This window comes from Eleutherodactylus coqui, chromosome 10 (genome assembly GCF_035609145.1).
Source record: "Eleutherodactylus coqui strain aEleCoq1 chromosome 10, aEleCoq1.hap1, whole genome shotgun sequence".
Lineage (NCBI taxonomy): Eukaryota > Metazoa > Chordata > Amphibia > Anura > Eleutherodactylidae > Eleutherodactylus > Eleutherodactylus coqui.
This window is the reverse complement of record NC_089846.1, coordinates 94,067,167-94,089,274: the sequence shown is the minus strand read 5'-3', so window position 1 is coordinate 94,089,274 and position 22,108 is coordinate 94,067,167. Positions and strand designations below refer to the sequence as shown.

The 22,108-nt window shown below is 47.2% G+C and overlaps 2 protein-coding genes across 2 annotated transcripts; one reads left to right on the top strand and one right to left on the bottom strand.

Annotated features, from left to right (window-relative positions):
* The first annotated feature begins 10,136 nt into the window (after positions 1–10,136).
* On the top strand, positions 10,137–15,899 carry LOC136581106 (mucin-2-like). The gene is made up of 2 exons (XM_066582093.1): positions 10,137–10,201; positions 12,521–15,899. The coding sequence occupies exons 1-2, from the start codon at positions 10,137–10,139 to the stop codon at positions 15,897–15,899; spliced, it is 3,444 nt and encodes a 1,147-aa protein (XP_066438190.1).
* A 2,317-nt stretch (positions 15,900–18,216) lies between these two features.
* LOC136579778 (syntaxin-3-like) lies at positions 18,217–20,051 on the bottom strand. The gene has a single exon (XM_066579843.1). It carries the CDS (start codon positions 19,971–19,973, stop codon positions 19,083–19,085), a length of 891 nt encoding a protein of 296 aa, XP_066435940.1. The 5' UTR covers positions 19,974–20,051; the 3' UTR covers positions 18,217–19,082.
* Between the last annotated feature and the right edge of the window lie 2,057 nt (positions 20,052–22,108).

The following is a 22,108-nucleotide window of genomic DNA, read 5'->3' as shown; positions in this document are numbered from 1 at the left end:
TTAATAATACTAAGAACTAAGCCACACTGGGGATGACCTGATCCAATTTTGCAAAATCAGCCCGATTTTATCGCCTGGCCAATCATGACAAGCAACACTAGTAGTAATGTGCACTACAGTCGCTCTTCTGTGGGAGCAGACGAGACGGACAGCCTTCATCCCCCATCACTGAGCCTTGGGCACCCAAGACTCCGTCGCTGGTCGCCCTTCCTTGGAGCTCCCTTAGTAGGTACTTACCACCACATACCAGGCCGTTTTGGAGACACTCAGCCCGTATTCTTCACATCACAATTTGGCATTTATCACAGTCACCCATATCAGCTCACGTCTCCATCCTTCCTGCTTCCAACATCGACTTCAAGGAATGACTGATCAGTTCCTGCCTGATACATCCCATAATCATATATTAAATACCTCCTAATATATTCGGCTCCCGCTGATAGACGCCATTGTCATGAGATAATAAACCCTATTCCCTTCACCTGTCAATGGTTTTAATCTTATGGGTGATTGGTGTGTTTGTAGTGATACATTTTGCGCTATTATCTCGTCGCCTCTGTGGTGGAATCATAGAAACTGAAGATCAGAAAATCCTAATTATTATCAGTGGGGAGAGCGGCGAGACAATAAGTGCCGCAGCTATAAATCTGCAGGGAGCCAGAATATTCCATTATCCAGGGGCAGCCGAGACGTTGGGATACATTACTGAGAATAAAGCGTAATCTGCGGCTGCAGATGATGAATCGAGGACTGCGAATGATCTCGCTGCTTATCACGTTATGTAAATTGCGCCACTTTAAACCTACAACTTAATTTTCAGCAATCTCCATGGTAATTTAATGCAGAGAATTTCTGCCGCCTCTATATTGTGCTCTCTCTCCAGCTCAGGTCGCCACATAGTGACTCATGCCTTCCCCGCTGGCCTGCTGCGCAGTTTAATAAAGGCGACTGAAAGGCCGCTGGCCGTCTTCTAGAACTGCCTGGAAGTTTTAGAAATGGATTTAAATCGTCCCTTGAAAAAGCCATTATCAACAATACAAGTAATCTGATCCTAATACGAATTTCTGCATCCGGCTCCCAGCACAAATCTGTCAGGTCTGTCAGGAGGGGACGCGGCAGAAATAGGAATGAATTTTATATTGTCCTCACCACGCAGAAAATGAATCGTGCAGAACAATCCTGACAATGAAACCGCGACCGAGGAAGTGAGGCATTTTGGGATAGAAAGTTCTAAAGAAAGAACTAAGTCAAGACAAATCGATAGATATGAGATATGTGTGGTGTGTATGTGATGGAGACAAAGATAGGGAAGCAGGATCTCCCCTATGTATGTAGTGTATCGAGATATCATAGCAGCAGTCTACACCCACCAGCTCAGAGATAGAGAAGAGATCCTGCTCTCCTGTGTGTGCAGTGTATGGAGACATCATAGCAGCAGTTTACACCCACAAGCTCAGAGATAGAGAAGAAGAGATCCTACTCTCTTATGTATGCAGTGTATGGAGACATCATAACAGCGGTCTACACCTACCAGCTCAGAGATAAAGAAGAGATCTTGCTCTCCTATGTGTGCAGTGTATGGAGACATAGTAGCAGTCTATACCCCCCAGCTCAAAGACAGAGAAGAACAGATCCTACTCTCCTATGTGTGTAATGTTTGGAGATATCATAGCAGCAGTCTACACCCAGCAGCTCAGAAATAGAGAAGAGATCCTGCTCTCCTATGTGTACAGTGTATGCACACATCATATCTGAAGTCTATACCCACCAGAGCAGAGATAGAGATGAGATCCTGCTCTCCTATGTGTATAGTGCATGGAGATGGCAGCATCTGTCTACACCCACCAAATCAGGAAAAGAGAAGAGATCTTGCTCTCTTATGTGTGTAATGTATGGAAACAGCATAGCAGCAAACTACACCCACCAGTTCAGAGATAGAGAAGAGATCTTGCTCTCCTATGTGTGCAATGTATGGAGACATAGTAGCAGTCTACACCCACCAGCTCAGAGACAGAGAAGAAGAGATTCTACTCTCCTATGTGTGTAATGTATGGAGACATCATAGCAGCAAACTACACCCACCAGTTCAGAGATAGAGAAGAGATCCTGCTCTCCTATGTGTGCAGTGTATGGAGACATCAAAGCAGCAGTCTACACCCATCAGCTCAGAGAGAACTGAAAATTAGAGATGGAGCCTACTAAGGAAAAACTGGTGATAAATGTAGGATTCAGGTCATATAATGGTGGGATATAGCGCTGCTCCTAATGTACATACAACAGCTTATTTTAAAAAGTCTCCTGGAACCATCCCTTTGTTTAACATACGTGTGCAGATATCAGTGTGTTGTACATTTGGTGGTTGGTGATCCAGATTAGCCTGTTTTATATTTGTAGCTGGTGCTGGAGCGGCATGACCCGAGTTCTGTGTCCTCCTTGGGGACACTTCAGGTTGTAACAATGGATTGCGCCCTCGTCCCTGTATCACGTTTCTATTATCCGCACGTTTCCGGTGATTTCTGCATCTGTTACTGACAATTTAGTTTTTCTTTGCAAGATGACACAAAAGATCCTTTTAATATCGTCTCTTTACGTCTGATGCTGCTAATGATGATTGAAGATAATTGGGCACGCAGGATGATGTCACATGTCACACTGTACAATGGTAGCTGATTCAGGCTGCGTCCGCTATTATCACATGACATACATTACTGTATTGTATCTTTCCATTATGGGTTCAAAAAAATCCCTGCCAGCGGCCATAATATACTGCTACACAATACAAGGGCAGGTATGGACAGGGCATCCCTCAGCATGCGGACAGCCAAATTGCTGTCCATAGCTGCCCTTGTAGTGTATATCAGCATATTATCAGTAAGTATGGCCGCTGGCAGGGATTTCTTTGAGTTGATATGTCCTGCTTCTGTGACTTAGGGCTCTTTCACAAGAGCGTATATCAGCCGCCGTTTTCACAACAGACCAATATACTCTACCATCTGATGCACTGGATTCCAATGCATCAGATCACACGGGCGTATTCCCATGGCATAATAGAGCCTGGCCAATATAGCGCCGGGCAGCAAAGATAGACCTGGAACTATATTTCTGCACGGAATACGTCGGCCGCTGCAAAGAATCCTATGGGAGCCAATGACAGCGGCCGGAGAAGGAAGGTGGGAGGCAGTTTAGCAGCGTGACTGATAAACTCCCTCCCCCTTCTCTCTTCCCCTCCGGCTGTTTGCAATGGGAGGGGGTGGAGCTAAGCTCCACCCCTCCCATTGCTGGCTGCGCACAAGTGGCATGGCGGGGGGTTAGCTCCACCCTTGCCCCGCCCCTCCCATTTTAAACAACCGAAGAAGAGAGGAGGTGAGCCAGTGAGAGGGAGGGAAAAGGGAGACAGCTTAGCGAGTTAAGTTGTCTCTCCCCGCTCAACGACATTGCGGCCTCGGCATATATGCGCCTGGCCTGGGTTGTCTGAACGGGTGCACAAACGTTAGATTTGTGCGCCCCTGCAGATGTTTTTGCAGCGCCGGCGGGCGCACGTAAAAACGCCTATGGCCGTGTGAGTGAGCCCTTATATGTCCATTATGAGTTCAAGGACAATAAAGAGGAATTAACGAGTTATTGTGCTAAATACACAATCCTAAGTGACCTGATTATGGTGTGTGGATGCTGATGGCAGGAGCGTAACTATAGGGGATGCAGAGGATGTGGTTGCACCTGGGCCCAGGAGCCTTAGGGGGCCCATAATACCTCTCTTCTCCATATACCCTGTTTCCCTGAAAATAAGACATACCCTGAAAATAAGACATAGCATGATTTTCCAGAATTTTTGAGGATGCAAAATGATTTTTCAGGCTTTTTGAGGATGCTTGAAATATACGCCCTACTCCAAAATTAAGCCCTGCTAACAGTTAATTAAAAAAGTCAATTTAAATAGTGTCCAGGCAGCTATACATGTAAAAAAGTTAAACCTTTTTGAACAAAAATTAATATAAGACACTGTCTTATTTTCGGGGAAACACGGTAGTAAGCCCAGTACTATGAATGAAGCATTATAGTTGGGGGCCGTTACAGGTTTTGCATTGGAGCCCAGGAGCTTCACGTTACACTTCTGGCTGATGGACTACAACTTCTAGTCTGCATATGTGTGCAGGAGCAGATAGGACATGAAGTGGAAGGGAAGTCTGACGTTACTGGAGCAGAATGATTGCTTAGTCCTCCTAGTCCCAGATTACTGGCACTGATTTTCCTCTGGTTGAACATGATAGGCGCTTGCTTTCTTCCAACCGTTCTGTCTCTGCATACCCCCAGGGGTGACCCGAGCCTTTATGCTGCCTGAGACGAAGTGTGAAATGCCCCCCTCTGCCACGCAAAAAACCCCCACTCATTTTACAGATATTGAAAACGCCAGCTAACAAGCTACCCAACACATATTTAAATCATTGAGACTTGTCTTAAGTGGCAGAGTAATAGTGACTTCACTAGTGGCCCCAATAGTAATAGTGCCCCCAGTTGTGATCCAACAGTAAGTTCCCCCCTTAGTGGCCACAGTAGTAATTGTGACCCAGTTACTTGTCCCATTAGTAATAGTGACCCCGTTAATAACCCCAGTAGTAATAGTGATCTCCTTAGTGGATCTAGTAGTAATAATAACCACAATAATGGACACAGAAGTAACATTGACCCCCTTAGTGGCCCCAGTTACAATAGCACCCCATTAGTGGCAGTAGTAGTGATAATGACCCCTTTCATTACTTTTGTAGTAATAATGACCCTGTTAATGACCTCAGTCGTAATAGTAATCCCCTTAACGGCCCCAGTAGTAATAGTGAGACCCTGTTAGTGGCCTCAGTAGTAATAGTGATCCCCATAGTGGCCCCAGTAGTAATAGTGACCCCTTTCATGACTCTAGTAGTAATAGTGACCCTGTTAATGACCTCAGTAGTAATAGTGGCCCCAGTAGTAATAGTAATCCCCTTAATGGCCTCAGTAGTAATAATGAGACCCCGTTAGTGGCCCAAGTAGTAACAGTGACTCCCATCACATTTGGCATTCTTAGTCCCTACACGCCACAGTGTACTCCAAGGACAATCGACCACCATTTACCTCCAGCTCCTATAGGTGCAAAGCTCATCTCCACTGTAGTAGGGTGATGCTGCCCCCCTGCTGGCAGCAGTTAGTTATCTTATGTCATTTACTATATCGGGCTGTGAGTGTGCAGGTGTTAGGATATTTAGGACCCCCCTCCCTTCCCAAGGTATCACCTTATATCTGGGACTATCCTACAGAATGCTTGAGTCATTCCAACTCCACATAGTCAAGCCTCACACCAGAGGACCAGTGGACTCAGATATTGATTGGGCCCTTCTACGACAGCCCCAAGAGCCCCCCAGCAAACAACCTCATCTAACACTAACTTTTAAGAAGATCGTTTGGTGCTTTTTAAGGTTCTCCTCCATCATGTTATCCTGCATGGTTGGTCTATTCTCTCATTTCAACGCAGAGGGTTTGACATTTGATTTATCACAGTTCTGCAGAACAGACCCAAGCATTAATGATAATGTGACCCCCTCAGTGTCCGCTCTCCATGAAATTGGTACAAAGGCTGATAATAAAAGGCAGCGACAGTGTAGAACCTGGAAAACCCAACCGGCCGCATTCCAGGACAGCGTCGTCATGCGAGGAAGCATAATGGAGTCCTATTCAATCACTTTGTAAAAGTATGTGACTAATCCACTGGTGATAGGTATAGTGGGAGGATATCAGGACAGGGCTTCAATATAATAGCCATACAGAGCCCAAGCCTAACTTGTGGTCATACCAGCCATATGGTCTGAGCCTGACCCCGTCTGTGACCATACTGGTCATACACAGCCAAGGTCTGACCCAACCTGCGGTCATATAGTCCGAGGCTGACCCAATTTCTGGTCATACTGGTCATACAGAGCTCCAGCTTAGCCCAACCTGTGGTCATACGCAGCTCAGGCCTGGCCCAACCTATGGTCATACCAGTCATACATAGCTCCAGCCTGGTCAATCTGTGGCCATAACTGTCATACATAGTCCATGACTGACCCAACCTGTGGTCATACCAGTCAAACATAGCCTGAGCTTAGCCCAACCTGTGGTCATACTAGTCATACACAGTTCCAGCCTGGGTAACCTGTGGTCATACCTGTCATACACAGCCCATGACTGACCCAACCTGTGGTCATACCGGTCAAATATAGGCTGAGCTGGGCCCAACCTATGGTCATACTGGTCATACACAGCCCATGCCTGAACCTACCTAATGGTCATACTGGTCAAACAGCCTAAGCTGGGCCTAACCTATGGTCATACTGGTCATGCAGTCCAAGGCTGACCCATACTGGTCTTACAGAGCTCCATGCTGGTCCAACCTGTGGTCATACACAGACTCTGTCCAGATCAAGCTGTGAACTGTGCCCAACCTGTGGTCATACCAGCCATACATAGCCTGAGCTGGGCCCAACCTATGGTCATACTGGTCATACACAGCTCACAGCCTGGCCAACCTGTTGTCATACCAGACATACACAGCCTGAGCCAGTTCCAACCTCTAGCCATACTGGTCAAACACAGCCTAAGCCAGGACCAACCTGTGGTCATATTGTTCATACACAGCCCAGACCTGATCCAACCTGCGGTCATACGCAGCCCAGGCCTGACCCAACCTGTGGCATACTAGTCATGCAGTCCAAGACAGACCTAACCTATGGTCATACGTAGCTCCAGCCAGTCCAACCTGTGGTCATATTGGTCATTCACAGCCTGAGCCATGCCCAACCTATGGTCATACCAGCCATACATAGCCTGAGCTTGGCCCAACCTATGGTCATACCAGCCATACATAGCCTGAGCTGGGCCCAACCTATGGTCATACCAATCATACACAGCCCATGTCTGACCCAACTGTGGTCATACTGATCAAACATAGCCTGAGCTAGGCCCAATTGTGGTCATACTGGTCATATACAGCTCCAGCCTGGCCATTCTATGGTCATAACTGTCATACATAGTCCATGCCTGATCCAACCTGTGGTCATACCGGTCAAACATAGCCTGAGCTTAGCCCAACCTGTGGTCATACTGGTTATACACAGTTCCAGCCTGGGTAACCAGTGGTCATAGCTGTCATACACAACCCATGACTGACACAACCTGTGATCATACTGGTCAAATATAGGCTGAGCTGGGCCCAACCTGTGGTCATACAGGAGCTGGGCCCAACCTATGGTCATACTGGTCATACACAGCCCATGCCTGAACCTACCTAATGGTCATACTGGTCAAACAGCCTAAGCTGGGCCCAACCTGTGGCCATACTGGTCATGTAGTCCAAGGCATATTAGTCATACACAGCTCCATGCTGGTCCAACCTGTGGTCATACGCAGACTCTGTCCAGCTCAAGCTGTGAATTGTGCCCAACCTATGGTCATACTGGTCATACACAGCTCACAGCCTAGCCAACCTGTTGTCATACCAGACATACACAGCCTGAGCCGGGTCCAACCTCTAGCCATACTGGTCAAACACAGCCTGAGCCAGGTCCAACCTGTGGTCATATTGTTCATACACAGCCCAGACCTGACCCAACCTGTGGCATACTAGTCATGACCCAACCTGTGGTTATACACAGCTCCAGGCTGGCCAACCTGTGGTCATACTAGTCATGCAGTCCAAGACTGACCTAACCTGTGGTCATACACAGCTCCAGCCAGTCCAACCTGTGGGCCCAACCTATGATAATACTGAGCATACACAGCCTGAGCCGGGCCCAACCTGTGGTCATACTGTTCATACATAGACCAGGCCTGGTCCAACCTGCAGTCATACACAGCCCAGGCCTGACCCAACCTGTGGCATACTAGTCATGACCCAACCTGTGGTTATACACAGCTCCAGGCTGGCCAACCTGTGGTCATACTGGTCATACACAGCCTGAGCCCAACCTGGCATACAAAGGATGCCAGACCAACTGATATGTATAGTGTATAGAGATGAGTGAACGTACTCGTTTAGGGCAATTACTCGATCGAGCATCGCTTTTTTCGAGTAACTGCCTAATCGGGAAAAAAAAGATTCGGGGGGCGCCGGGGGTGAGAGGGGGGTTGCAGAGGGGAGTGGGGGGGGGGGGGGGGAGAGAGGGAGAGCTCCCCCCCTGTTCCCCACTGCTACCCCCCACTCCACCACGCCGCCCCCCAAATCTTTTCGCCCGAGTAGGCAGTTACTCGAAAGAAGCGATGCTCGATCGAGTAATTGCCCCTAAACGAGTACGTTCGCTCATCTCTAATAGTGTACAATACAGGCTTACAACTAATTAATAATGCTACATTCGATTCAGACCAATGTGTTGCTCGAAGTGAACCACACTGGACCACCACCCCGAGCTCCCCAACATCTAGAGCCGGACTGCTTACTGCAAGAAAAACAATAAATTATTGCCTAAGTAGAAAATTGCAGCCCGCCCAATTCTTGTCCAATTTTCGGGTGAGAATAACACGTCATGGCGCTGGGATGTCCAAGTGCTACCCGATGCGACTTGTGTCCGAGAATTTTGGTGCAATGTTTTTCTCACTTGTGTGGATATACCCTTACAATGTAGCAACGCGTACGTATCCGCTTGTTACACAGATTTTTTCTGCCACAGACGGGAATACGTAACAACTGATCCCCCCACCAAGTGGATGCCGAAATACATCACAGCCCCCGCATTATCAGCAACAACAGCCACTGAGCTGATAGAAGGGGCTCCAGGGAACAATCTGTAGTAAAAGCCTCATCGGGTTTATTACATTTCATTCGCCGTCATCACCGCCATCCCATAAAACGACTCCTCAGGTAAATATTTAAGCTGCTGCCTGGAGACCGCGGTTTGTCCCGGTCATTATTTGATCGCCTGAGATCATTTTATTTGCTGGTGATGGAGCGATAGATTTCTACGGAGTAACAGCAGGAGACGTTTCATTACAGACTGAACAATGCCGTCCTGTAATCCAGAATACCGGATAATCTGGCAGCCCTCTGGGCCCGTCAACTGCTATCACCAAGTGATCAGTCAGAAACACACAAAAACCAACCACCAGGACGCCGCACGGTGCTTCATCTGCTGCGGTGACTTACAGCGGTTTTACACGGGCGTATTTGCGTGTGCAAAATTTGCACGCACAATATACAGTGAGTAGAATCCATTGATTTCAGTGGGTTCGTTCTCCTTTTCTTTTTTTTGCGTGCAAAAAAATAGAACCTGCTCTATTCTTCTGTGCATTTGTGCACCAAGGGTCTCCGTAGAGGACTATGGGAGGTGCGTGCAGTGCACACCAGATGCGCAATTTCGTGAAAAAAATATCACATCTGGAACTCACTAGGCTAAATAAGCATTTAAATCGTGTCGTGTTCGTCTGACGCGCACAAATGAACACGCCCCGTGTGTGCGAAAAGTACAGCAAAAAACACGCTCATAGCGCAAATGTGTTGCATTGAGTCATGCGCAAAAACGCCTGAGGGTACGTGCACATAGACGTGTTTACATCTGAATAGTTGTATGAAGGCGGCCTGGGCTACCCACACTGGCCGTCCAAGTAAAAAAAAAAAATCGCGGCATGTCATATTCTTGTACAATTTTCGAAGGAGACTCACACATATCAATGAGCGGCGTACATAGGCGGCACACGGACAGGATGTCTGATGCGAGTTGCTCCTTATAATCTCGGGTGCAATTTTTAAAACGCCCGTGTGCGTGTACCCATGGGGCATTTTATCACAGCCCGTGTTCCCACTCAGCGCCTGAATTACCTTTTTACCGCGTTTCTATGGCGTTTTCTAAGCACTTCCAATGTGCATGCAATTTCAACATCCATAACGCTGTCAGAAAACTGCGCACACTTTACCACGAAGTGCCGCAGCTTTCTGCTGATTGGCTTCTACTGGTAAAGCACGTTGGCATCATGTACGGCACGCGTAGAAGACGACTGACAGAAAATCGCATCACAAAATTGCGCCATTTTGTATTAGATTGCAGGCAATTTTCTGTCGGTGTTTGTGATGTGCAATTAATGCGCCCAACAAAAATGCTTAGAAAACACTATAGAAAAGCGGCAAAACCGCGATTCAGATGTCAAGTGGGAATACAACGTTACGATACAATGACCACTGTAACATCCGAAGTGAATCTAGAGAGTGAGGTCAGCGGGACGCGAAGCTCCCCACTATGTAATAATCACACAACCGCGGGAGATCACAGCTTCAAACTTTGGAACAATAAAAATAAAGTTAATTCTTACGGCCTGCCATAGCAATTTTTTTTAGATATTATGCCACGCCTCTTTTACACTAAGCCACGCCCTTTGTGTTCTCTCACAGTAAGGGCGCCCACCCACTGGCGATTTTTTTTTCTTTGCGTTTTGCGTTTTTTCTCAAGAGCAATTGGAATTGAATGTACTCCTGTCCACTGGCGTTTTTTTTTTGCGGTGCGTTGCGTTTTTTAACATAGGAACTGTCAGTTGCATATGTGTCCTTATTTTTCTCCTAATGCACCCATGAAAGTCAATGGAAATTAATGGAAAAGCCGCGAAAACGCAGCAAAAAACGCAGCGAAAAACGCAGCGTTTTTCACGCACGAAAATCGCAAACGCCAGTGGGTGGGCGCCCTAATAGTACTCCCATGGGATAATACCGGCCTTGCGTTGGTACGGCTGAGGCTAGAGATTGGACGCAGCAGTCACGTGATTGCGCTACCCAGAAGTAGATGGGTGGAGTGAAAGGGGTGAGTATAGGCCGTTTCTTTACCTGCCTCCCGTCCTGGCGGCACAGGTTGTATGTCCGCCCCGCGGAACATCCCCTAGCAGCCAATCACGGCACAGCTTTCATTTTTTAAGAGAAGTATAAGAAATGAAAGCTGCGCTCTGATTGGTTGCTAGGGGCAACAGGTCAGTCTTACTGTTAGATGGGTTTGAGAAGTGAGGCCCAGGGGTCTCAGGAAGCCCCCGGAGCCCGAAGCGGACCCTCAGCTCCCCACTCTGCATGAATGGTGACGGCACTACAGACTAGCTTATCTATATCTATAGACACACCGGCTGAGGTGATATCTAGGCGCAGTGTCCACCAAGAACCTACTTAAAGGTGAGGTCACGCAAATATCAGCCTGACATCCGGTTTTACAGCAAATCGCGCAGTAATTAAAAATGTATTAGAAAACTATGTCATTTAATTATAAAACCGCCTATCAGCACAGTTTCCGACCACAACATAGCCACTACAGGGGATTCGATCTTTAGAGGATATACCATATATACCACCACTGGGTGCAGTAAATACAACATGTATTCAATATCCACACTGCACGCATCGCCCTGGATATAACACACCTCTCCCAGCTCTGACACACTGACACCATTACTGCAATCACTGCCACAACTACTACAACCACTACTACCTCCACCACCGGTGCCAACATTACCAGTACTACCACCATAACTACTATAATCATCCTCACTACTACCTCCACCAACAGTGTCACCATCACCATTACTACCACCACTGCCATAACTACTACAACATCTACCACCAGTGCCACTGTCATCTCCACTACTACCACCACCACAATTATTACAACCTGCTCCAATACTACTACAACCTCCTATACTACTACCTCCACCATCGGTGCCAACATCACCACTACTACCATCATATTTACTATAATCATCCTGACTACTACCTCCACCAACAGTGCCACCATCACCATTACTACTACCACTGCCACAAATACTACAACATCTACCACCAGTGCACCATCATCACTACCATCACTACCACTGCATTTACTACAACCACTACAACCTCCACCACTGGTGCCAACATTACCAGTACTACCACTATAACTACTATAATCATCCTGACTACTACCTCCACCAACAGTGCCACCATCACCATTACTACCACCACTGCCACAAATACTACGACATCTACCACCAGTCCACCATCACCATTAATACCGCAACTACTACAACCATCAACATCTACCACCAGTGTCACTGTCATCACCACTACGAAAGCTACTACAATCACTACTACCTCCACCCACAGTGCCACCACATCATTACAACCACCGCTGCCACCACTACTGCAATATTTACCACCAGTGCCACCATTACCACCACCAAAATTATTACAACCTGCTTTAATACTACTACAAACTCCTGTACTACTACCTCCACCAACAGTGCCAACATGAAGACCATTACTACTACCACCACAACTTCTACAACCTCTACTACCTCCGTGACTAGTACCAACATCATCACTACTACCACCATGACCACAACTACTATACTCACGTCCACTTTTTACCTCCACCAACAGTGCCACCACCATCATTACTACCACCACTGCCACAACGTCTACAGCATCTACCACCTGAACCACCATCATCACCACTACAAAAACTACTAGCACCACCACAACTTCTACAAACAGTTCCACTGCTCCCTCCACCATCAGTGCCAACATCACCGGAATTACTACCAACACTGCCCCAAACACTACAACATCTACCACCAATGACACAGTCATCACCACAACTACCACTGCCTTACCTACTACATCTATCACCAGTACCACCATCAGCACGACTACCTCCAAGACTGGTGCCAACATCAACACTACTACTACCACCACCACCACAATTATTACAACCAGCTCCAATACTACTACAACCTGTACTATTAACTCCACCAACAGTGCCAACATCACCAACATTACTACCACCACTGTCACAACTACCACAACATCTATCACCAGTGCCACCGTTATTACCACTACCACAACTACTACCAGCAGCTCCACTACTACCTCCACCAACAATGCCAACATCATCCTTACTACCCACACAACTACTATAATCACCTCCACTATTACCTACACCAACATTGCCACCACCACCACAATTACTACATCTACCACCAGTACCACTGTCATCACCACTACTATCACAAATACTAAAACCAGTTCCTCTACTACCTCCACCACCGATGCCAACATCACCCTTACTAACACCACAACTACTACATCTACCACCAGTACCACTGTCATCACCACTGCTACCACAGCTACTAACGCAAGTTCCATTACTACCTCCACCACAGATGCCATCATCACCCTTGCTACCACCACAACTACTATAATCACCTCCACTACTACCTACACCAACATTTCCACCACCACCACCACCACAACTACTACCAGCAGCTCCACTACTATCTGCACCACTGATGCCAACATCACCCTTACTACCACCATAACTACTATAATCACCTCCACTACTACCTACACCAATATTTCCACCACCACCACAACTACTACATCTACCACCAGTACCACTGTCATCACCACTACTACCACAGCTACTAAAATCAGTTCCACTACTACCTCCACCACCAGTGCCAATATCACCATTACCTCCACGACCAGTCTCAACAACGCCATTACCTCCACCATCAGTGCCAACATCACTCTTACTACCAACAGAACTACTACATCTACCACCAGTACCACTGTCATCACCACTACTACCACAGCTACTAAAACCAGTTCCACTATTACCTCCACCACTGATGCCAACATCACCCTTACTACCACCACAACTACTATAATCACCTCCACTACTACCCACACCAACATTTTTACCACTGCTACAACTACTACCAGCAGCTCCACTACTACATTTACCACCTATGCCAACATCATCCTTACTACCCACACAACTACTATAATCACCTCCACTATTACCTACACCAACATTGCCACCACCACCACAATTACTACATCTACCACCAGTACCACTGTCATCACCACTACTATCACAAATACTAAAACCAGTTCCACTACTACCTCCACCACCGATGCCAACATCACCCTTACTAACACCACAACTACTACATCTACCACCAGTACCACTGTCATCACCACTGCTACCACAGCTACTAACGCAAGTTCCATTACTACCTCCACCACAGATGCCATCATCACCCTTGCTACCACCACAACTACTATAATCACCTCCACTACTACCTACACCAACATTTCCACCACCACCACCACCACAACTACTACCAGCAGCTCCACTACTATCTGCACCACTGATGCCAACATCACCCTTACTACCACCATAACTACTATAATCACCTCCACTACTACCTACACCAATAATTCCACCACCACCACAACTACTACATCTACCACCAGTACCACTGTCATCACCACTACTACCACAGCTACTAAAATCAGTTCCACTACTACCTCCACCACCAGTGCCAATATCACCATTACCTCCACGACCAGTCTCAACAACGCCATTACCTCCACCATCAGTGCCAACATCACTCTTACTACCAACAGAACTACTACATCTACCACCAGTACCACTGTCATCACCACTACTACCACAGCTACTAAAACAAGTTCCACTATTACCTCCACCACTGATGCCAACATCACCCTTACTACCACCAGAACTACTATAATCACCTCCACTACTACCCACACCAACATTTTTACCACTGCTACAACTACTACCAGCAGCTCCACTACTACATTTACCACCTATGCCAACATCACCCTTACTACCACCATAACTACTATAATCACCTCCACTACTACCTACACCAGCATTTCCACCACCACCACAACTACTACATCTACCACCAGTACCACTGTCCTCACTACTACTACCACGGCTACTAAAATCAGTTCCACTACTACCTCCACCACCAGTGCCAATATCACCATTACCTCCACGACCAGTCTCAACAACGCCATTACCTCCACCATCAGTGCCAACATCACTCTTACTACCAACAGAACTACTACATCTACCACCAGTACCACTGTCATCACCACTACTACCACAGCTACTAAAACAAGTTCTACTATTACCTCCACCACTGATGCCAACATCACCCTTACTACCACCACAACTACTATAATCACCTCCACTACTACCCACACCAACATTTTTACCACTGCTACAACTACTACCAGCAACTCCACTACTACATTTACCACCTATGCCAACATCGACCTTACTACCACCATAACTACTATAATCACCTCCACTACTACCTACACCAACATTTCCACCACCACCACAACTACTACATCTACCACCAGTACCACTGTCCTCACTACTACTACCACGGCTACTAAAATCAGTTCTACTACTACCTCCACCACCAGTGCCAATATCACCATTACCTCCACGACCAGTCTCAACATCGCCATTACCTCCACCATCGGTGCCAACATTATTATCACCCTTAATACCACCACAACTACTATAATCACCTCTACTACTACCTACACCAACAGTGCCAACATCACCACAATTACTACCAGCACAACTACTACATCTACCACCAGTACCACTGTCATCACCACTACTACCACAGCTACTAAAATCAGTTTCTCTACTACCTCCACTACCAGTGCCAACATCACCCTTACTATCACCACAACTACTATAATCACCTCCACTACTACCTACACCAACTGTGCCAACATCACCACAACTACTATCACCACAACTACTACATCTACCACCACTACCACTGTCATCACCACTACTGCCACAGATACTAAAATCAGTTCCTCGGCTACCTCCACCACCAGTGCCAACATCAGCCTTACTACCAAAACAACTACTATAATCACCTCCACTACGTTACTACCTACACCAACATTTCCACCACCACCACCACAACTACTACATCTATCATCAGTTCCACTGTCAAAACCACTACTGCCACAGCTACTAAAATCAGTTCCAGTACTACCTCCACCCCCGATGCCAACATCACCATTACTACCACCACAACTACTATAATCACCTCCACTACTACCTACACCAACATTTCCACCACCACCACAACTGCTACCAGCAGCTCCACTACTACCTCCACAACCAATGCCAACATCACTCTTACTTCCAACACAACTACTATAATCACCTCCACTACTACCTATGCCAACATTTCCACCACCACCACAACTACTACATCTACCACCAGTGCCACTGTCATCACCACTACTATCATAACTAATAAAACCAGTTTCACTACTACCTCAACCCCCAGTGCCAACATAACCCCTAACTACCACCACAACTATTACATCTACCACCAGTACCACTGTTATCACCACTACTACCACAGCTACTAAAACAAGTTCCACTACTACCTTCGCCACCGATGCCAACATCAGCCTTACTACCAGCACAACTACTATAATCACCTCCACTACCTACACCAACATTTCCACCACCACCACAACTACTACATCTACCACCAGTACCACTGTCATCACCACTACCACTACAGCTACTAAAATCAGTTCCACTACTACTTTCACCACCAGTGCCAACATCACCATTACCATCACCACCACTACTACCTCCACCACCAGAGCCAACATCACCCTTACTACCACCACAACAACTATAATCACCTCCACTACTAACTACACCAACAGTGCCAACATCACCACAATTACTACCACCACTACCACTGTCATCACCACTAGTACCACAGCTACTAAAATCAGTTCCACTGCTACCTCCACCACCAGTGCCAACATCAACCTTACTACCACCAAACTACTATAATCACCTCCACTACTACCTACACCAACATTTCCACCACCACCACAACTACTATATCTACCAGCAGTACCACTGTCATCACCACTACTACCACAGCTACTAAAATCAGTTTCTCTACTAACTACACCAACTGTGCCAACATCACCACAACTTCTACCACCACAACTACTACATCTACCACCACTACCACTGTCATCACCACTACTGCCACAGATACTAAAATCAGTTCCACGGCTACCTCCACCACCAGTGCCAACATCAGCCTTACTACCAAAACAACTACTATAATCACCTCCACTACGTTACTACCTACACCAACATTTCCACCACACCACAACTACTACATCTACCATCAGTTCCACTGTCAAAACCACTACTGCCGCAGCTACTAAAATCAGTTCCAGTACTACCTCCACCACCGATGCCAACATCACCCTTACTACCACCACAACTACTATAATCACCTCCACTACTACCTACACCAACATTTCCACCACCACCACAACTATAATCACCTCCACTACTAACTACACCAACAGAGCCAACATCACCACAATTACTACCACCACTACCACTGTCATCACCACTACTACCACAGCTACTAAAAATCAGTTCCACTACTACTTCCACCACCAGTGCCAACATCACCATTACCTCCACCACCAGTGCCAACATCACCCTTACTACCACCACAACTACTATAATCACCTGCACTACTACCTACACCAACAGTCAGTGCCAACATCAGCACAACTGCTACCACCACAACTACTATATCTAGCACCAGTACCACTGTCATCACCACTACTACCACAGCTGCTAAAAATCAGTTCCACTACTACTTCCACCACCAGTGCCAACATCACCCTTACTACCACCACAACTACTATAATCATCTGCACTACTACCTACACCAACAGTGCCAACATCAGCACAACTGCTACCACCACAACTACTATATCTAGCACCAGTACCACTGTCATCACCACTACTACCACAGCTACTAAAACCAGTTCTACTGCTACCTCCACCACCGGTGCCAACATCACCATTATTACATCTGCCACCAGTACCAATGCCACCATAATTACTAAAACAAGTTCCACTGCCACCTCTATCCCTACCACCAGTACCAACTACACTTCAGCTACTAGCTCTGCCATCGCCACCACAACAAGTACAATCTATTCTGCTGCCACCACTATCCGTACCACCTCCACCAACACAGCTACTACAAGCACCATCATTACCACCCCACCACAACTACTACCACCACCTGCAAAGATGGGCCCTAGGACACTCGGGGCCCCCCATTCTGTATGTGACAGAGCAGAGAATGTTTGTAGAGTATGTGGCAGAGCAGACATGGAGGAGAGGAACCACGGCTGCCATCCAGCTCTATACACAGTAAGCAGGTCGGCAGTGAGAGGTCCAATATCTGCAGGTTCACCGCATAGGAGCTGCATACACCGCTGCGCTGCTCCGTATTCAGCCCCCCTAACGTGCGCCAGGCGTTCTGTGTGATGGAGAAACAACGCCATGGATCAGTACAATAAATTACATTTTTACTTTTGCAAAGTAACAGAATAAACTCAGAACATAAATATCACCGAAAAACACAGAGGACTACTTCACCATCATCCATCCACGCATGACAAATCCCGCAGTCTATGCTGTGCAGGCGAATACAGTCTATTGCTCCCTGTAATCAGTCATTTCAGGCTGGGAGGGATGAGGAATAAAAAGTGCAGAAACCTCCTGATGCCGATCCCTACTTTATGGTAGGTGATACAGCAGCGTATATCAGTCGCATTTTTGCATTTGTAATATAGTTATGTATCCTGAGCTGACCGGGGGGCCTTCTGACCCCAACTCCAAGCAACACAGATCCTTATGGATTCCTATGCACTGAGTTCTCGTCAGGAGACCCACTGGCAGGCTGGGATACACGTCCTTTTCATGGACACAAAAACACAACCGATATACTCTGATGTATCACCAGCCTATGTCATATCTGTGCAGTGCTGAGAACCTTCTATATGTGAATGATATCAGCTGCTCCTGTTATAACCTCCAGTGACATCATATATGTGACTGATATCAGCAGATCCTCTTGTAACACTCCAGTACTGATATATCTTCCAGAGACATCATATATGTGACTGATATCAGACGCTCCTCTTATAACACTCCAGTACTGATATATCTTCCAGAGACATCATATATGTGACTGATATCAGTCGCTCCTCTTATAACAATCCAGTACTGATATAACCTCCACAGACATTTATATCCATATGTGACTGCTATTATCACTCCTTATAGAACGCTCCCGGCGCTGTACCGTTCTTGGCCCTTTAAGTGAAAGGTATTATCCTCCTACGCAGGAATGATTTCGGCCCCAGGCTGTTATCGCACGGCCCCGAACATACAGGAGAGACAAGTACAACATGCACAGAGTCCTAGCACTGCAGATATGGCGGCAGCGACCCGCGACTGTCTCTGGTACTTTAGGGCCTTCTTCACTTGTTCGTTGGACTGTGATATATAGTCCATTGTGTTCAGCACGTTGTACTCTATATTATTAATCACATCTTCCTGCTCCGACACCAGCAGATCCAGCTGGATGAAGAGGGAGTGCAGCTCCGTTATCTGGACCTCCAGGTCCAGCAGCTGCTTGTGCCTCTCCTGGGCCATGGCCAAGTGTTGCTTCGCCTTAAGGATCTCCAGGTCATGGCCGACAATCTGGGGAGCCATCGGACTCCCAATGAGCTCGTTGATTTCCTCCTCTTGGAGGTCCAGGCCGGCCAGCTCCGCTTGCCTCATGATCTGCTCCTTCAGCTTCCCCACATATCGGGTCTCGTTGATGTAATGTTGCGTCATGACTTCCCGAAATCTGTTGGTCAATACGGTGAATTGGCTTTGTCTAATTCGGTGTTCTGCCATCCAGTTCTTGTCGTCTTGGGCCAAGCTGTTCTTCATGAGGCTGAGCTTGGCCTGCAGGGTTTTAGCATCGGAGGTGAGCAGGTTCTTCAGGATACTCAAATCCTTCTTCCCCTCGCCGATCTTGGCTTCGGTGGTGCTGCAGAGAACCTCGTCTTGTTTGCTCTCGATATTCTCGGCCAAGTCTTTCAGCTTCTTCAGGGACTGAGACAGGCTGGAGACCTCCTGGAAGAACACATCCATGTCATTGGTCTCAGCATCTTGGAAGACGGGGTTATCGAAGGCCAAGGGTTCATCGTAGTCCAGCAGGTCATCCTGGCTGGTTCTGTTCTTGAGCTCCTCCAGCCTGTCCTTCATGTTGAGGACAGGTGTCTCAGCAGCGGGAGCCGCACACTCAGCCTTTCCATCAGCTCCTCGTCTTCCTAAAAGCTTCCACCTCTGTTACGTCAAACTGAGCTGCAGGGAAGTTTTTCCTCCCAGACCTGACAAATATTGACTGAGAAGTCTTGGCAAGGGGATGATTTGCTCTGCTGGTCACGTGTGGTGCGTTTCAGGCTGGGTAGCGGTGGATGCCAGAAGTGGGTGGTACTCAGGTTGCTCCTCGGGTGAGAGGATGTGTTTTAGAGCAGGTGATTAGGAATAAAGCAGAGAGAATTAACTTGTGGATGTGGGACGCCTTAATCCAGCATATTGTGACAACTTTTCTTCCTTTGTCCCTCAGCAGCATCAAATCTCACCTGCAGCCTGAGCGCAGCTCTAGAGGTGCACAAGTGACAGTCCCACCCGATCCTGACCACCACAAAGCCCTGTCCATATGGATGCTCTAGAGAGCCATTAAAGAGAGACACTTTGCTATAGTGCCTCCTGCTCTAGCCGACCCGTCTATTCATATAAACGGTCATCAAGTGCTGCAACATTTCAGTAGAACTGTCCCTTGAAAGAAGGTCTACAGAAAGGTCCCCGTTCATCCATGTCGCACATAGAGCTCTGTACGGGTGCCTTTCTGCCATTAAGCTGGAGTTGATCCCATAGATCCAGTTCTGAGCCATGTCTGAGGAGGGAAGTGACAGCCAGCAGCACAAGGAACACCGGGCAGCCACCGTCACCCAGCAGTACAGCTTTATGACTCCATTCACCTTGCCACTCTTTGATGGTCAGTATATTGACTTATAAGGATTTTCCTCGTGATAGGTCATCAATATCAAATCAGTGGGGGGCAGCTTCTCAGGACCCCTGCTGATCAGCTGTTTGAAGAGGCCGCAGAACTCGAGTGAGCTCCATGGTCTCATCTCAGCCCTGTGATGTCATGTTCATTGGTCATATGGCCTGAAAACTGCTCAGTTCCACTGAAGTGAATAGGACTGAGCTGTACTACCAGGCATTACCACTATGATATGTATGGCACTGTTCCTCATATGAAATGAAGAGGCTACAGTGTTTACCCCAGCACGGTGGCCTCTTCAAGCAGGTACTGATGAGCGGCCTGGTCAGTGAACTCCCACCAATATGATATCCAAGTCCAGGAATACCCCATTAGAGTACGTTCACATATAGTGTATTTTGATGCGCATCTGCACTAAAATCTGGAGCATATTTTGCGCCGATTTTGGTGCAGATCCGCATCAAAATACACACCATTTGATGTAAATTTTGACATCTGACGCCGATTCGCAGAACATTTCACCCTTCTCCATCTATTGGAAGGCAGCATTCCTGCAAGTCAATATCAGACCTTTGAACAAGCTCTGTAACAAAGACTGGGAATACGAGCCACAGTCTCCTCCAGAAGGAAGAGGTAACGTGTACAGATGGAGAAGACTCTGGTTTTGGCTCGTATTCCCAGTCATTGTTACAAGGCTGGTTAAAAGGTCTGACAGACTTACAGGAATGCTGCCTTCCAATAGGTGGCGCTGTAGAGGCATTCTTCCCTCTTCCCATTTAAAGGGGTTGTCCCGCGGCAGCAAGTGGGTCTATACACTTCTGTATGGCCATATTAATGCACTTTGTAATGTACATTGTGCATTAATTATGAGCCATACAGAAGTTATAAGAAGTTTTTCACTTACCTGCTCCGTTGCTGGCGTCCTCGTTTCCATGGAGCCGACTAATTTTCGGCGTTCAATGGCCAAATTAGCCGCGCTTGCGCAGTCCGGGTCTTCTTCTTTTCTCAATGGGGCTCCGTGTAGCTCCGCCCCATCACGTGCCGATTCTAGCCAATCAGGAGGCTGGAATCGGCAATGGACCGCACAGAAGCCCTGCGGTCCACCGAGGGAGAAGAATCCGGCGGCCATCTTCAACCGGTAAGTAAGAAGTCACCGGAGCGCGGGGATTCAGGTAAGCGCTGTGCGGATTTTTCTTTAGGTCCCTGCATCGGGGTTGTCTCGCGCCGAACGGGGGGGGGGGTTTGAAAAAAAAAAAAAAAACCCGTTTCGGCGCGGGACAACCCCTTTAAGTATACAGGAAACCTGCTTTTTTTCTGCATATTTACACAC